We start from the raw sequence: 18092 nt of genomic DNA, 5'->3' as shown, positions 1-18092 counted from the left end.
GCCTCGCCTAAAAATAAATAAATAAATAAAATAGAAAGCAATGTGCAAAATTGTTGACCAGTGTTGGAGAATGTGTGAAACAGGTCGGTGGTGCCCCTGCGGTGGGATGTAGCAGAAGAGTGTGGTAACAACTAACTTGCTTAACCAGTCTGGCAGGGCTACTACTGTTGTGATTTGCACAGACCCTTTCATCCGGCTACTTCAAAGCATTTTTCAAACTCTGGCTCATTACTTCTTCAAGCACAGCATAAAGAAAGGTTGATTGGTGTCTTTTCAATTAATTCAAAGATGAAGAAACTGAACTATATAGGACTAAAGGGGATTCTTCCAAAAGTATATTGCATTGCAGAAGGACATGATACACACGAAGGGCTTATCATAGCTTTATAATTGAAAAAAAGGGAAATAATCTAAATGCTTAATTTTGGAGACTAGTGTAAATAATGGCACATTCGTAATATGGAAAATCATGCAGCCATTAGAATCATATTTATTAAGAATATTTAGTCACATTGAGAAAATGGTCATAATTGAACAATATTAAATAACAACAGAAGTAAAAAAGTTTTGTATATAAAAATGCTTGATAAAAATATTTAATGTATAAAGGGAAAAGACCAGAAGGAAATATGCCAGTCTTAACAGTGATTTTCCTCAGTGAAGCGTTATCAGGTGCTTACTGGTTTATACTTTTACTTTTCCGTACTTTTAAAGTATTGAAATTGAAAAAAAAGGATACATATTATTTTCATAATCATATGTTACTTTCATAATCATGTGTATAGGTGATGATCATATCTTTATAAAAGAGAGAGAATGTGTGTGACTGGAGTGGGTCAGTTAAATAGGATGGTAGGAAAGACTTCTTTGAGGATATCACATGTGAGCTGAAACCCAAGAGATAAGGGATCAGTTATATAGAAAACTGAGAGAAGCTCTTTTATGCAGAGGGAACAGCAAGTACAAAACTCCCAGGTGAGAATAAGTTTGGAATATTCTAGGCCTTGAAAAAGGCCAATTTGGGAGAGTGATGAGGAGTAAAATCAGAGAAATTTCCAAAGGCCAGATCATATAAGGCCCAAGATGTGAAGTTCGGAAAGCCATTGTAGGGCCTGACATAATAGATTTTAGACTTTAGAAAGATCCTTGTGACCAAAATATAAAGAGTAGGTTGTAAGGGGCAAGAGTAGAAGTCAGGTGATGAATTGGGAAAGCATTGCAGGGGTCCAGGTGAGAAATGAGGATGGTTTGGAGAAGGGAGTGTAGATTGGGCTGTGTGTCTGACTTATTAGCTCTGTGGAGGAAACAATCATTATCTAGCTATCATTTATTAAGTTCTTACTCGTTAATGCTCACCGCAGCCCTGGGAGTTAGGCACAGTAATTAGCCCCACTAGGGCTTTGTAAGAGCTTAAGTAACTTGCCCAAGGCCAGCTCTCTGGTTCCAGAGCCAACATTTTTCGCTACCACGCCCCAACACTGCGGCTCAATAAACATTAGCTCTCCTGATGGGAGTGGTAGCAGAGGAACAAGGGTAAGCAGAGAGGAATCTGAACCCCACATATATCCCTGCACCCAGCTCTGAACTGCCTTCTGTCATCATTACTACATTGCTGTCCACTCCTGATGGCATCTGAGGTTCAACTATATTTACCTGCATCAAACTTGGGCTTCCTCAGTTTGACAAAATAATACGTGGAGCATGCCACTGAGACAGCCACCTAGTAGAGTCAAAACAGCACCAAACTGGATCCCGTGCCCACTCTGTAGCTAACTCAGAGTTAAATGTCACTTTACCTCTCAGGGCCTGTTTCTCATCTTTAAAAGTTAGGGCCCGGGCTAGGTGCCTCCCAGCTGGCATACTCCAGAATTCTATGTTAATCCCATCATTGTGTCATGGCCTGTCAATTGCTTTTCTGGGGAGGCCATTTATACTTTACTGATATTTGAAGCTCTTTGAATATTCTGCCTATCATCTAAATTTAATTTTTTTTCTGAAATCATTGCCTTGCATTTATCTACTTTTTCACCCAAATGTAAGAAGTGATCAATGTAGTTAACCATTTACTGCTAGTTATGACCCTCTTAAAAGAGAGCAACAAGAGGACAGGATAGTAGCTAAAAAAGCTAGACACAAAGACCAGCAAGTTAGGGCAAATGCGTGTGCCAGTTGCTGCTATGCCAGGGTAAGGATACTAAAGTGCAAGAGGCAGCGTGGCCTAGAGAGGTCATAGGATACAGCAATTAAAATCTATTCTAAGTACTGTGTCACCCCCATTCTGCCTCCGGTGAGTCATCGAATATAGAGAAACTGGGGTTAAATAAGATATAGGAATGCTATTTATTTGCCTCCATGACCTTTGAACTAACACATACAAAGTAGCAGCTCCTGTGTGTTCTTGGTAGTTCCAAGGATTGTTTTTTTCTCTTTAAATACCTGAGAGCATTCATTATTGTGCAAGATATTTCACTAGAGAATCCTTGTGCTCTAACTTTTCCTTCCTTGATATGGAATGTTCTTCTGTAGCCAGAAAAGCTTATTTCAGTGTTTTCCCAAGTGATTCCTCAGAATGTTAAACTTGTGCAATATATCACAAAAGAATAAATCGGTGAAATGTGTTCTGAGGTCAAAACATTTGGGAAAAAGAGCAGAGTCTCTCATCCTTAGGAGATTCACAGGCACATTAAATTGCTTATCTTGGTTTACCCCGGTCTTTCTCAGAAACGTTTGGTCACCACCCCTTCCGCTTCCCCACACACTTGTTAACATTTTGCAAAGCACCAAGGTTTGTGGAACAGACTGAGCCATGCTGGTTTGGGATGTGGCTTTCAGTGATCACTAGGCTTCCACTAATGAAATCAGCCTTAGCTCCATATCTGGTGTAAGACTAAAGGTTTTATGACGCTTGGTGAAATAAATATCTTTGCTTTTAATAATGATAAGTTGCATGAAAGATATTACAGAATAAAATTTCAAACTCACTCTGAAAATGAATCTGGACTGGAATATGATTTTTAAAAAAGACCTAATTCCTAAATTCTCTAATCTAGTATTCACTTAGCTCTGAGGATTGCTCTCGTTTCAAAATAGCAAGAAACCTTTTCACTTCCTCTCAGACTAGGACAGGGATTCTGAGTATGAACTGGATAGCTCATGTGGATACTCTCAGCGGCTCTCCCTTGTACATTAGCTTTGTAACATGGCTCCTTCTTCATTTGTACATCTGGTGCTGAATGATCTACTTAAGGCAGTCTGTATGGTCCATCAGGAGCAGGTCCACTCAGCCCATTCATTTGTCTTGTCCAAGGTTGAGTGTTGTCACTGAGGATGTTGTCATAACAAAGAAGAGCTATGGGGTAAATCTGTGGCTTTATGCACACATGGTCCAAAAAAGACCATTCCCCGCCACCCTCCCTGCACACACACACTCATACACACACGATGGCAAGATCAATTTGGTTATCACAACAAAAGGGCGGAGTTATTGTCAGCCTAGTCCCTCAGCACCCTAGACCTCATAGATTAAACAGATTTAAATTTCCCATATTCTTCTTCATACTTGAGTATTGACTCCACCCTTTTCCAATGGAATATACTTTACATTTGAATACGGACCCAGTGAGTGGTATTGACCATATATATTAAAGATGGAAAATCTGCCAGCTATAATTGTATAGCTCTGTACTGCGCAAATTCGCATGTGTAAATCAGTGGTTCTCAAATGGGGTGAGTGCCCCCTCCCTGGGACACGTGGCAATGTCTGGAGATAGTTTTCATTGTCACAACAGAGTACAGAGGAAATACTACTAACATCTGGTGGGTAAGGCTGGGAATGCCTCTGAACATCTTACAATGCACAGGACAGCCCCACAACAAAGAGTTGTCCAGTACCAAATGTCAGTAGTGGCAAGGTTGAGAGACCCTGGTGTTGATTAATATGCAAATTCTTGGAAAGATTTATGAGAACCTACCTTCACTGAGGGAAATTCTGGTCACCTGGCCCTCCCCCTTGGTCACTGCTCTCCTGGTAGCTAGTTCACACAGAGGTTGTTTTGTCATCTTGATGTCTGACTGGGGAGACTATGTTGCCTAGGGTTAGAATAGACCGAGAGTGAGGAAGATAAGACATTTTCCCAAAGAATGTGACACTAACTAATAGAAGTAGCCTCAGGTGCACTGTTGACACTCAACTGTTAATGAGACCCAAAAAAAGTAAAGCAAGCCTGTCACTGAAAGATGTAATGAGTAACAGTATGAAAAAGCTATTCTTATCATTTTGGAGGGAGTCTTATCTGAGGGACCATAGCTTAGTGGTTAAGAGCATGGTTTTGAAGTCAAACTGCCTGATTTCAATTCCCAGCTGCTATTTGCTAACTGTATAATTTGAGACAAGTTATTTAACTTCTTTGTATCTCATTTTTCCCCTCGTTTGACATAGGAATGATGCCATGATAGTAACACCTACCTATAGGATAATTATGAGAATTAAACAAATTAATAAATATAAAGTACTTGGAACATTGGGTGACTCAGGATAAGTACTATATAAATGTTAGTATCATTATTATTTCCTTAAGTCAGGAATATAACTTATTAAAAATAGACATATTCGTCCTTTTATTCATCAAAGATTTATTTAGCACCTCCTATGTCCCAGGCACTATTCAAACTGCTGGAGATACATGAGTGAATTAAAAACATCAGATAAAGATCTCTACCCTCATAGAGCTTATCTTTTAGTGGAATATACCAGTAATAATGAAAATAGGAAGAAGAAATATGCAAAATTATACTTAGCCCAGAATCTATCCTGTAGTTGTTGAATGGCTAGATATAGTATTTATAGTTATTGTTGTGTTATCATTATATAGCTAATTTGAACTGTCACCTTAGATAAGAAAAGAAAGCTAAACCCATACAGAATGGCATATCATTTAGAAATTGAAGCTAACACATAAAGATTAGAAAGGAAAAAAGAGAAGGAAGTGAAATGAAGCCATCATCTATAGCCATGAATTTTGTTTAAAATCATCTGAACCTTTTGCTTTTCTCTTCTGTGTATTAGACATATGAATAACTCTAGGCAGATTTACGCATTCTAAGACATTAAGACTCAGCTGCAGCAGAAACATCCTTATGTGTAACAAAACAGAGACCAATGTTGGTTATTATCAGATGACTGCAGCTGAGGAGGAAGAATTGCTAGAATCTCGCTCACTCTTCCAAAAATAATACATTTTTGAAAGAAAAACCTTCAGAAAAAATCACCTCATAAGTGCAGGCTTCAGCATTCGCTGAAGAACTTGGTTAAAATAAGCTCTTGGCCTTTATTCACTGCTTCTTCATCTTCTCTTTTCCAGAAACCTTCTTTATGTCTACCCACAGAGGCTGAACTTCGCTAACAAACTGGCATCTGCCCGGAACATTACAATAAAGATCCAGTTTATGTGTGGAGAAGATGCTAGCAATGCTATGCCGGTAAAGAGGGAGATAAACATTTGTCTCAAACCAGGGTGGGCTGAACCCCCCTTGTCAATTCACACGGACAAAATTCAGGGCTTGTCAGGGTACAGAGTGTGTCTGTTCAGGATAACACTACTCAGCATGTGCAGAGGCCTTTGTGGCGAGTCCAGTATCGGTCCCAGTATACTGGTGAGGGAAATGAGGTCAGTCGATATTGAAAGTCTCTTTCCTGACTTCTTCCTTAAGGGGCTGTGAAATTTGGAGATGCAGATCGTATTAGAGGACTGCAAAAGATCATAAGGTCTCTACATACCACCTATCAGCATAGAAATAGAGAAACGAGCCCAGTGTGTCAGCCATGCTTGCTGTGCTTCTGGATGTGCACTGCAGTACACATCTACCCAAGTCCCAGTCCACATCTAGAGATAAATATAAAGTACTGCCTGGTGATAATAAACACACACCATCTCAAAACCTTTTAGGAATGGATCTCCATCTTGAGGCAAACTATGAGTCAAACAATAAATATATAATGCAGGGTTCTCTAAGGAATGCCAGAATTTGTAGTTTTTTAACCATCTGCCACTGAATGAGATGAGTGGTTAGCTATCACTATTTTCTGGAAGTCATGGAATACAATTACCATATATTTCTATTGAAATACTTTTTTCCAGTGCTTCCACTCTTCAAATATCTACTTAAAAAAAAAAAAATCCTCCTGATGTCTCACCTACCTTCCCAATGCAAGGTATTCTCTTTCAATGGTGGTGGGAAAGAAATTCTAGAGGAGGATGTCCCTGGTTTTCTCTGCTCTGGCCCCTGGAAAGTCCACCAGTTGCCAAGTACAGCTGTGCATATCCTGAATAATGCTAAGGTTCCCAGTCAGGGATGAGTGGAGGCCAAACTCCAGCCTGTTCTCCACTCACCAAGCCCTGGGACCCAGCATGGGGGTTACTGCATCTAGTAGAAGGGGTCCAAGGTGTCCACTTGTCAAATCATGTACCCTTAGGGCTGAACGAGACCTGAGGAGGTATCTTCTCCTAAATAGCACACACATGTGAATAAACGAGTGAAGGTCCTGATCACTCAAGTGACCCAAGGCCCATGGAAGGTGAAGAGCCAAGACTGGGACCTCTCACCGAGGGCAAAATGGTGTGACTTTCCCTATAATATAGGCCTATAGGTGATGAGACAGAATGGAGAGAGCACTGGTTTTCCAGTCTCACAAACCTGTGACCCTTCGTCACTTACAGTTCCTTGGGAATCTCAGTTTACCCTTCGTAGCCAGTACTTCTTCATTGGTGTATAGTTGAGCCAGTTGTAGGACTCAGCACTTGTAATTTATAAAATACAGCTATATGAGACCAGAACCTCCTATTCTGATGATAGTTGATTTGCTATATCCAAATATCACTGTTAATTTGGTCCTTTCTATGTTGGTGAACAGGTCATCTTTGGAAAATCCAATGGGCCTGAATTTCTTCAGGAAGTATACACAGCCATTACATACCATAATAAGTAAGTATATTTCAGAGTTCTTAACATATGCCAAGATCATCTCATTATATATTGGTTTTTCTGACTCCCTTAGGTGATTCCTCCCAACAGTTTTTATAACTCAGGGACTAAGGGACAGAGGAAATTCATGCTAGTTCATGATTCTATATTGGAGATACACAATTTTTGCCATTAATTAGACTGAGAGAAGAAAATATCTTTAAGAATCTGATATTGCTTTGACTTCTTTGGAGCCTTCTATTCTAGAATGATACAAAGAGATTTTATGGTGTTAAATAAATACATTTCCTACTTGTTCTGAGATGCTGGTGGAGGCCAGAAACAAAATCCAGCTCTCCTATTTCTGTCTCCTTGTCTCCTACATACCACTCCACACCTGCACCACTACCTACTTTAAGAAAATTTAGGTTGACCAAAGGGAAATGGAACACTCATTATTATGTGGGTAAATTGAGTTACAAAATAATGTCTAAACTATTATTCACATTTCACAGGTAGGGTAGAAAAATCTGTACAGGGTCAAACAGACTTGGGTTTGTTGCTGGCCTGATAACCTTGACCCATGTAAGTCTTCCTCTGAACCCATGTTCCTGGGTTAGATTGAGGAGTAAATGAGTAATGTACATGAAACCCTTGGTAAAGTATCTGGGATTTCATAATTCAATAAAATCGGGTTCTTTTCCCTTCCTGCATCATTTATTTGTTTCTTCAAAATCTTTTGATATGCCTAGCTCTGTTCTTTGGCTAGAAATAGAAAAGGAGGCCACAGCAGGACTCTGAACCTCATCCTTTTTTCAAATTAAGTTGCTGGATTTTTCTATTGAGTGTGGAAATTCCCCCCAATCCCACCTCCAACAAAGCCTTTAGCTTGTGAATGCTCTTATGTAAGTGAAGTATGTCTAGTGACACAACTTGGCATCAAGGACTCTCAGCTTAGGAGCAGAATGATGTAAAATAAAAAGCAAAACACGAAACAGGCAAATTCTCAGGAGCAAAGATCCATTGTGTTACAGTTTATAGTCAGAGAAGTCATCATTCTTGCTAAAAGTTATTTGTGTACAATGTCTTTTGAAACAGGTCTCCTGACTTCTATGAAGAAGTGAAAATTAAGCTCCCTGCTAAGCTCACAGTAAATCACCACCTCCTGTTCACCTTCTATCATATCAGCTGTCAGCAGAAGCAAGGAGCCTCTGTAGAAAGTCTCCTGGGATATTCAGTAAGTCATTTTCAACTTGCTAATTCACACTGCTGTTCTTGGTGCATCCAAGGTCCCTGCAGAGATAAACAACTAAATTCTATTCACTTGCTTTTATCCTGTCAGAAGTAACAGAATGTGCCAAACTAGATTATAGCAAAGAACAGAGATGACTTGACTGAGCAAATGACAGAGTTCAGGAATGGAAAGCTAGTGGGTGATAAATATTGAAAGAACACTCATTTATTATTTTTTTTAAAAAAGCATTGCAATATTGATTATTTCCAAATTTTATATATATGCTTCACATATAAAACTTCTTAAAAATATAAATAACATATTAAAATATTTTTTAAAAATATATAAAACTTTATATTTCTTTTAAAAATATAAAAGTTAAACATGGATGTTGTTCAGACACTCACAAACATTGGCTTGAAAGAAAAATGCTACTATTTTGGCTCTGAAAGCAGTAAATCATTGATATTACCATCTCAGGAGCTCTAACAGAATTTAAAATGCAAAGAAGTTGACAGAAATTATTGCCAAAAGGAGGCCTGGTCAATATCTAATCATTGTTTAGTTGCATTTGATTATCGTGAGCTAGATAAATTGCCAGAATTATATGCTATAATAAATACCATTTTATTCTTTACATCATCTGTTTCAGTGGCTGCCAATTCTCTTAAATGAACGTCTTCAAACTGGATCTTATTGTCTCCCAGTTGCCTTGGAAAAGCTGCCACCCAACTACTCTATGCATTCTGCAGAGGTAAGCAGCAAGCTGGCCATCAACTGTTCTTTGGCCAGCCGTGGTCTCAGACCACCTTCCCAGATTCACTTCCCAGTCCTTTAAACATGATCGAGGATGCTCAGTGTATTTTTGAGACCAGTCATCCATCAGCACATGATGTTTTCTGAGAGCACATGGTTATGGGCAATTGGGAAAAATAACTGGCCATGAAACCTCGTTCATTTAGACATCACCAATTCAGAATGTTTAGTAGGTGCAATCTGTGCCTGAGGCAGCATTACCTTGTGTCATCTACAACAAAGGGATTCATAGAATAATGTAGTATGAAAGGGGAGGCAAACAGAGCCTATTTGTGATAACAACTGCTGCCAGCATGGATCCTTGTATAAGGTTCCCAGGTCAGATTCAATAAGTTTTTCCTCTGGGTCAATTGTCACAGTCCACAGGTGGATGGTTGGGTTTGCATTTTTCTAAATACTCCAGTGCCAATAATCTTTCCTCCTGTTGTTTCCTGCACTGCCTCTTGCCCATCCTCTTGCTGCAATACACCCATTAAAAGGGAGCCCATGGGCCCTCCATTCTGACTGACCCAGCACCAGCTCTCATCTCCTCGGTCTGGTTGACGTAGGATTACATCTATGAGCATTATTTTGAAGCAAGTTCCAGATATCATATCATTTATTTATAAATATTTTAGTTTGTACCTTAAAAGATAAAGGCTCTTTTTCAAAACCGTCACAATGCCATTGTTATATTTTAAAATTAATAATTCTTTAGTATCTTCAAATATCCAGTCAGTGATCAAATTTCCAATTATCTCATAAATGTCATATTTTTATTTAGAGTTGCTTGTTCAAATCAAGATCCAAATAAAGTTTATGCATTGCTATTGGTTGACGTGTCTTTTAAAACTCTTTTAATCTACAGATTTCCTTCCATCTCTTTTTATTTTCCTTGCAACTTGTAAGTTGAAGAATTTCCCAGAAATTTTAATTTAGTTCCAAGCTTTACAGTCAACTTCCTTCCCTACTCTAACTACCTATCCCTTATCCTCAGGCTATTTCATTTTTCTTTTATTTCCTTTTTTTCCTCTGTAGAGAGAAGCCTTTTTTGCCCTGGGCCACAGGGCTTTAGACCAAAACTGCTTATGCCTGGCTTTAGACCAAAACTGCTCTCCCCAGAACCACCTGAGAACAACATTAGCAAATGTTCACAGACATTCACTAATTACGCTTTGTGATTTGGACACACAGTCCCTTCTGATGCCTTCAAAACCACCTTTTCATCACTGAGCTGCTCATTCTAATTTCTTAGAACCCTCAATTATCTTCTTACTGCTATAGAACAAACCTGGGTTTTGGAGACAAAGAAATGTTGATCCAAAATCCAGACTCTGCCACTCCCTGTATGAATATGAGTGAACTGCTTATCCTCACCTCATCTCAAAGATGAAACCTAGCCCATACCTGCCTGTAAGGTTGCTGTGGACATTAAACGAGATAATGCACATCCAGCAACAAACTCTGTGCTTAAGTAAATATTCGTTCCTTTTTCTACTTGCCCTAAGCTCTATTTATAGATAGACCCTCAGGTGCTCCTTTAGACCTGTACTAATACAGTTGCCACCAACCACATGTGGCTATTAAAATGTAGCTAGTCCCAACTGAGCTGTGCCGTAACTATAAAATACAAACCGGATTTCAATGTTTAATAGAGAAGAAAGAATGTAAAATATCTCATTCATAATTTTTATATTGATTACATATTAAAGCAATAATTTTTAAATTATGTTGTATTAAATGAAATAGTGTTAAAATTATTATCATATACTCCTTTTTAATTTTTGAAATGTGGCTACTAGAAACTTTCAAGTGACATTAAGTATGGCTGACATTATGTTTTTAGTGGACAGTGTTACTTTAGATCATAGATGGCAAATTCCACTGTCCCCCAGGAGCTGTACTTGTTAATAATGAGTGCCAGGTCCTGGTGGAATTTGTTCACGCTGGAGATTGCCCATCGAAGGTCACAGCTGCTCCTCCGCTCCACAGATCAGTGCCATTCTGGGATGCAAGCCCAGTTTCTTCATATCTTCCAGCTCACAAAAGAATTAGAAAAACAGGCTTTCCTATGAAATTTTCTGACTTTTGAATGTTGACAATAATTCAAAAAGTTTCCAGTGCTTGGGGCCGGATCCAGCTTTGGACCCCAGTTTGTGACTCTGTCTTAGATAGTTCCGAAGGTCCCAACCCCATACACACACCCTACCCTTGAAAAATACAGCATGTTTCCATCCATTAAAATGTAAGAGATGTAAAACCTGTACTCACATGGCTGTGTCAGGCTAGGCTTTCCTCGCCTAATGCTGTCTGATGTCTCTAGAGGGAGAGAATTCCGTGAGAATTTAAGGCAAGAAATGGTCTCTAAGGACGACAGAACTATTGATATGGAAAAGGTATAAAATAGGAATCATCTTTAAAAATTAAACCAGGAGCCTAGCAGGACTGCTACTTGGAAATATTTTGTTAAAAGAGAATAATTAAAGGCACTCAAAAGCATTAAAATATTATGTTGTATAAAGGTACTTTACAATTTGTCCTGACATTCCTGCTGAATAGGGAAATCACTGACATGGTACTTTCTTTCATTTCCTAGATAAGGATTATCAATGCTGGATGGGAGCCCAAAGACAGATTACTCAGTTCAAACCCCTCCTTTTAGCATGAGAAAGTGAAGGCCCAGAAAGTTTAACTGACTTGTCAAAGTAAAAATGACTGGTTCAGTGTAGAACTGAACTCGAACCCAGGGCTCCTAACTCCAAGGCCAGTTATATTAGTTTTCTGGGGAGTTTTATTCTGTATAACTCTCACAGTTACAGTCAAGTTGCTTCACTCTGTTCATTAGTAATCAGAGAAGGGGATTGAATTGCTCATCTTCTTTTTTTGTTTAACACAGAAAGTCCCTTTACAGAATCCTCCCATTAAGTGGGCTGAAGGACACAAGGGAGTATTTAATATTGAGGTGCAAGCCGTTTCTTCTGTTCACACCCAGGTAAGGAACATCAAGGTCTACTTCACATCAGAGCCAGAAGGCTGATAACGAAGATGGGGGTACAGCAGAAAACCCTCTAAGGACAATTCAATAAAAGATCAATAAACTCTTTGTGCATGGGTAAACAAAAATGAACTTTAATTCTTTATGGGGACTTATAAGCATATTCAGGTTTTATTTGTTATTTAAATGGAAAGACCTTACAAAAAGGTTTAACACCTAAATGAAGGAACCTAGTACCTGCGTTGTGGGCTGAGGAATTGTGTGGGGAAACTTCATCTGAAGTCTCGATCTCATTTCCCTCTGTAGTTCTACCATTTAGCCAGGCTTTTTTATCCACTTTTTCTTTCCACTGTTTGAGTTTTGCATCTGCGTAGAACCCTTTTTTGGATATGTATGCTCCCCCGGTATGCTTGCCTCTGCTTACAGAATATGTCAGAGTACAGATTATTTTCTTCTCCAGTTAAAAATTCTTGGGAGATTCTATTTTGTGCATACCACTCTACAAAGCAATTCATAATGTTGGTGTGAAATATCCATCCATGTCTTAGAACTTTGGTCTGAAACATTGAATAAGAGGTTCTGTCCATAAGAAGCTATTTGATTGTGTTTGTGAATCCCCCAGTGAACATTGATGAGATAAGACCCATGAGGCCTGTTTTCTGTCTGCCTTCCCAGGACAACCACCTGGAGAAGTTCTTCACCCTCTGCCACTCCCTGGAGAGCCAGGTGACCTTCCCCATCCGAGTGCTGGATCAGAAGATCAGTGAGACTGCGCTAGAACATGAGCTGAAGCTCAGCATCATCTGCCTCAACTCTTCCCGCTTGGAGCCTCTCGTGCTCTTCCTGCACCTGGTGCTTGACAAGCTCTTCCAACTGTCGGTGCAGCCCATGGTCATCGCCGGCCAGACAGGTAGGGGCCTGTGGGGCTGGGAGGGGCCAGGAGGAGGCGGGCAGGGCCTCGTGTTAGGAAACATGATTTTCTAGAAATCTCAGGAGCAGGGTCAATGTAATCTTCCTTTCTATTGACGATATGAGTCCAAAGGAGGCCAACCCCAGTGCTATTTTTCTCGGACTCCCTGGATGTTAAAAATTAAATTAGGATGCATAAAATTATAGTTTTAAAAATAAATGTATCAAATAATTAGAGGCAGTCTTTCGATTTTATTCCTGATAATTGATAGATTTCTTTTACTTATAAGATATTTTTGTTTCCTCGACCAACAAGGAAATATGTTTTAAAGAATAAGACAACTCATCTTAAATAAAAGGAAAGGAATTCTCTAAGTTGAAATGCAACATGATCACTTTTTTACATTGAAATATAATGCATATATCATGAAATTTACTGAAATGTACAATTCATTGTTTTTTAATGTATTGACAAGGTTGTGCAACTATCACTATGATCCAATTCCAGAACATTCTCATTAGCCCCAAATGAAACCCCATACTTCTTAGTAGTTACTCCCCACTCGCCCCTTCTCTCAGCCTCTGGCAACCAGTCATCTATTTTCTGTCTTACAGTATATTTAAATGCTTGCTTTTTAACAAATTAATACTAAATACAACGTGTAAAACTTCAGTTGGAAACAATGTCATGTAAGACATGGGTCCCTTGGTTTTCCTGATTCCTGCAGGGGCATACTGGCTGCTGTGGGGCATTTTTGTCTGACACTGTTTTCAGCTGGGTTTATATTACCACCAGAAAAGCCAAAGAACCTTGTGATTTGGTGTCACTTAAGCCCTGTACTGAGTGGTGTCAGAGGCTTTGTGGAAGAGATGGGATTGTGCCAACCATGGGAGTGTGAGTGTGTTTTCACGAGCAGCAGCGAGGAGGGCATTCTAGGCGAGGACAGCAGCATGAGCGAAATTGCAGAGATGAGAAGACATGTGATAAGGACAATACGATCCGTGCCTCATTTTAAGGGAAGTTGAATTTGAGAAGACAAGGGTCCAGTGGTGGCTAAATAGGGTGGAGCCAAACTGTGGAGGGCTGAAGCTCCAGAACAAGAGTACACATGTGGTAAATCTAACCCTTTGTAAAGGTGCACTGTAGGGAATGACATTAATACACATACATTTTTAGATTAATCTTTACACCAAGAATCTGTGTTGTGCAACAGAGCATCTCAAATCATAGTGCGTATGAGAATCACCTGGGCATCTTGTTAAAATGCAGATTCTTACTCAGTGGATCTGGGGAGAGGCCTGAGATTCTGCTTTTCTACCACGCTCCCATGTGATGGTGACAATGTCAGGGCAGACTTCACTGAGTAGCGCCAATTCACATCATGATTTAGAGAGGAGAGGATGTCTCATGTCTTTGTTGTGAAAAACCACAGTTCCAGTAAGAGAAGGAAGATGAGGGAGGAAATGTGAAGTCATTGCCAGGAAGCAGAGCCGGCATGCTGGAGCTTCCTAAAACACTCACTCTGCCCTAGGCCATCGTCTTAACCAGCCTAGTTCGTTTAGTTGGTGGTCAGGTCTCCTGTCACTGCCCTAGAGAATGTTCTACCTCAGGTCCATTAAGAACCGACTGTGAAGCTGTCCATTTTTATCTTGGATCCTCAGCCAACTTCTCCCAGTTTGCCTTCGAGTCTGTGGTGGCCATCGCCAACAGTCTACACAATAGCAAGGACCTGGGCAAGGACCAGCACGGGAGGAACTGCTTGCTGGCCTCCTACGTGCACTACGTCTTCCGCCTGCCAGAACTGCAAAGAGACTTCCCTAAGTCAGGTACCGTTGCCTCGAGCATGGGTGTCTGATGGACAGGGCGTTCTCAACCCCACCCCCTGGCCACATAATTCAAAATAAAATAAAAGGCCCGAAAGTTAAATTTTATTTTCAGAATGACACAAAACTGACATGAATATTAAAATTAAAAGTTTATTTCTGGATTTTTCTCTCTTGCTTTCTTCCTGCCTCCTTCTTTTCATACTCTAAGCAGTTGCTTTTTCTCCCTGTTTAATAATACTCATTAGTCTTTACTCAATTTGTAATTTCTGATTCAATTAGGATCTCTTTTTGGAAAATATGGAGAAATGACAACAGATGCCTGGAATTCTAGGATAATTATGATAAAGAAAATAATATGTATTCTATAGAAGCGATAAGCAATAATTCCTAAATTTTTCATTATGAAAATCCCTTTTCTAATTTCCCTCGAACTAAACTTTTGAATAATAATAATTCATTTCTCTGGTCTTAATTATTTACATAGATAATAATCAAACAGAACTTCTGGTCAGCATGATAAAAAAAAGGTAGCATCAACAAGTTCACAAAGTTCCAGGCTCTAACGGAGGAACTTGACATTTTTTTTAGTCCATGCGACCTCATTTCAAGTAAACCTGCAATTTTGATTTTTTAAAAAATATTGGTAATATATCATAGACACATAATCACTTTGGAAGACATGTAAATACTTAAAAGTGAAAAACCTCAATAATGTAGTATATACTTATCCTTGTAAGATGATTCCTTGGACTCTGAAATCTCAGAAAACCTTACTGTATCACTTATAAAATAGTCAGCATTTAATTATTAATAAATTAAAAAGTCTATATTTCCAGCTTGTCTTGAGAAACTCTGGCAGAGGCACATGTTTCCGGAGTACCACTTTCCTCACCACTCCCTACTGCCTTACCCCCTATCTACCTATCCCCAAAACATTGCCTCCCTGGCCTCCCCTAGGCATTTGATAAGAAGACCCTAATTCCAAGACCTAATCTAGTTGGTTTTCATTCCACTATCGACCCTGTCCCTCTTCAGTTTCTTCTCAAGAGCAGTAAGTGACTCTGACCCCCTTTCTGTTGACATGTCTGTACCTGGTGGGGTGCAGGTGGCCCCACTGCCCTCCCTGACCCTCGCTACCACACATATGGACGCACATCTGCTGCCGTCGTGAGTTCGAAGCTGCTGCAGGCCCGAGTAATGAGCAGCAGCAACCCAGACCTTGCGGGAACACATTCTGCAGCCGACGAGGAAGTTAAGAACATCATGTCTTCCAAGGTAGGGAAGATGCCAAACCCTGGAAAGCGAGGTGGGCTTTTTTATTCTTAGCTAACACTTGGAGAAACAACACAAAATCAAGCACTATTGCTGTCCACTGTGTTGGTCAAATGCTTTAATGCTCAGCATTAGAGTTATTAACGTTCATTTTTTTTTGAAGCGATTGAGGACATTCTGAAAGATGCAGAGGTAAGAATAGCATTTGGGGATCTGCTCAGAGTTAGTTACTGTGGTAGGAAGTATTTAGGGCATAGCTGGTTTAGCCACAGAGAGTCAAGGAATATCATGAATTTTATGTTCAAGGAGAAAAATTTAGCTTCAACTTTTTTTGATGCCTAGAAAGGTGTGTTTTTTTGTTTGTTTTGTTTTGTTTTTCATATCTGTCTTTTGCATTCATTAACATCCATAATCCCAAAGAACAAAGCCAAATTTTGTAAGTAAATAAAAACTGAGATCCCGAAAGGATTGGTAACTTGCCTTATATATTTTTTTCTGCCACAAATTCTTTGCTTTCTCTTGATAAACTTTTTATTTTATAACATTTTTAGATTTATAGAATTATTACAAATATAGTACAAAAAGTTTTTATATGCCACATACCCAGTTTCCCTGTCACTAACATTTTACATTAGAATGGTACATTTGTCACAGTTAATGAACCAATATTGATGTTATTATTATTATTATTAACTAAAGTTCATATTTATTTATATTTTCTCAGTTTTTGTCCTAATGTCCTTTTTCTATTCCAGGATTGCTTACAGGTGACCGCATTATATTTTATAATCATGTCACCTTAGGCTCCTCTTGGCTGTGACAGTTTCTTAGACTTTCCTTGTTGTCTATGACCTTGATAGTGTTGAGGAGTACTGGTCAGGTATTTTGTAGAATGTCTCTCGTTTGAAATTTTTTAAAAATCATGATGTAATTCATATACCATAAAATACATCCTCTTTAAAGTGTACAATTCAGTCTTGTTGTTGTTGTTTTTCTTACAAAGCTACCATGAATTCTTAGTCTGAATTTTCTTTCCAGTTATCTGTGACCTCAAAGTGGCTAAACTTTGAGTAATATCATTTCTCCTGATTAAAGTAAATCAGACTCTCTAGATTTTGATACGGTTTCTCATTCAAAATCTACCCACTTGAGACAATCTGTTGTAAGAGAGGGAATATGGACACCAGGGTTAGGTTGACTCTGACACCAGCCAGCCATGTGGTCATGGACAAGTCAGTTTCTGCCCTGGGCCTTATCGTTCTTATCTCTGCAGAGGTTCTGAACCCTGGCTGAACTTATGAATCATTGATGCATCTTTGAAAAGTACTGGATCTGCTCCTATTGATTCTGGTGATCTAGAGGTTGCACCATAGGAAACTGTTGATAGTCTGTCCTTTTGGATTCACAAAATAACCCCAGGGAGGTGCTTAGAAACGTACCAGTTTCTAAGAACTGATTGTTAAATTTATAGAATTTGTTGAACCAGTTGTTAAATACAGCCATTATTTAAAAATAAATTATGCAAACTAACAACTAAGTTATATTAAAAACAAAGATAACCTAAATGCAATGTGATAACCTGGATTGTACCTTGGCACAAAAATAGGACATTAGTGGAAAAGCCAGTGAAATCCAAATAAAGTTGTGGTTCAACTAATAGTAATGTGCCAGTGTTAATTTCTTAGTTTTGACAAACATAGCATAGTTATGTAAGATATTAACATTATGGGGGAAATGGGGTGAAGGCTATATAAGAACTCTCTGTGCCACCTTTGCAACTTGTCCTTAAACCTAAAATTATTCCACTCTAAAAAGGCAGTGCTCAAACCTTATCTTTTCCTAATTATTCTACTATATTTTACTATCATCCATGTTCTTGAGATTATTTTTGACTTTTGTGTCTGTTTGGTGGAAATACTATAGAATGGCTTACTACTGCACATCTCTTCTCAACATTATGTTCAGTGATGTCATGTTAACTTGAAATCAGCCATGACGGAAACAGTTACTGCATAGAAAGTAGCAAACGCTACAAGTCAGCCCCTTCCTCCAAGAGCTCGTTGTGAAATATTTGCCAACACACTGTGGTTCAACCTCATA

At 39.0% G+C, this 18092-nt stretch overlaps 1 protein-coding gene across 1 annotated transcript in view; it reads left to right on the top strand.

The window, feature by feature from the left end:
* The window catches only part of DOCK8 (dedicator of cytokinesis 8), a 201280-nt gene that overhangs the window by 109377 nt on the left and 73811 nt on the right, over nt 1–18092 (top strand). The window contains exons 15-22 of the mRNA XM_039888606.1: nt 5361–5478; nt 6911–6981; nt 8059–8197; nt 8847–8948; nt 11886–11981; nt 12660–12894; nt 14556–14720; nt 15826–15995. Of these exons, the coding sequence (XP_039744540.1) occupies nt 5361–5478; nt 6911–6981; nt 8059–8197; nt 8847–8948; nt 11886–11981; nt 12660–12894; nt 14556–14720; nt 15826–15995 (1096 nt within the window). The remainder of the gene's footprint in view (nt 1–5360; nt 5479–6910; nt 6982–8058; nt 8198–8846; nt 8949–11885; nt 11982–12659; nt 12895–14555; nt 14721–15825; nt 15996–18092) is intronic.

The sequence above is a fragment of the Pteropus medius genome, unplaced genomic scaffold (assembly GCF_902729225.1).
Source record: "Pteropus medius unplaced genomic scaffold, Ma_sr-lr_union100, whole genome shotgun sequence".
NCBI classification, from domain to species: Eukaryota; Metazoa; Chordata; class Mammalia; order Chiroptera; family Pteropodidae; genus Pteropus; species Pteropus medius.
Note: the sequence above shows the minus strand (reverse complement) of the source record. Positions and strands in the feature narration are given on the sequence as shown.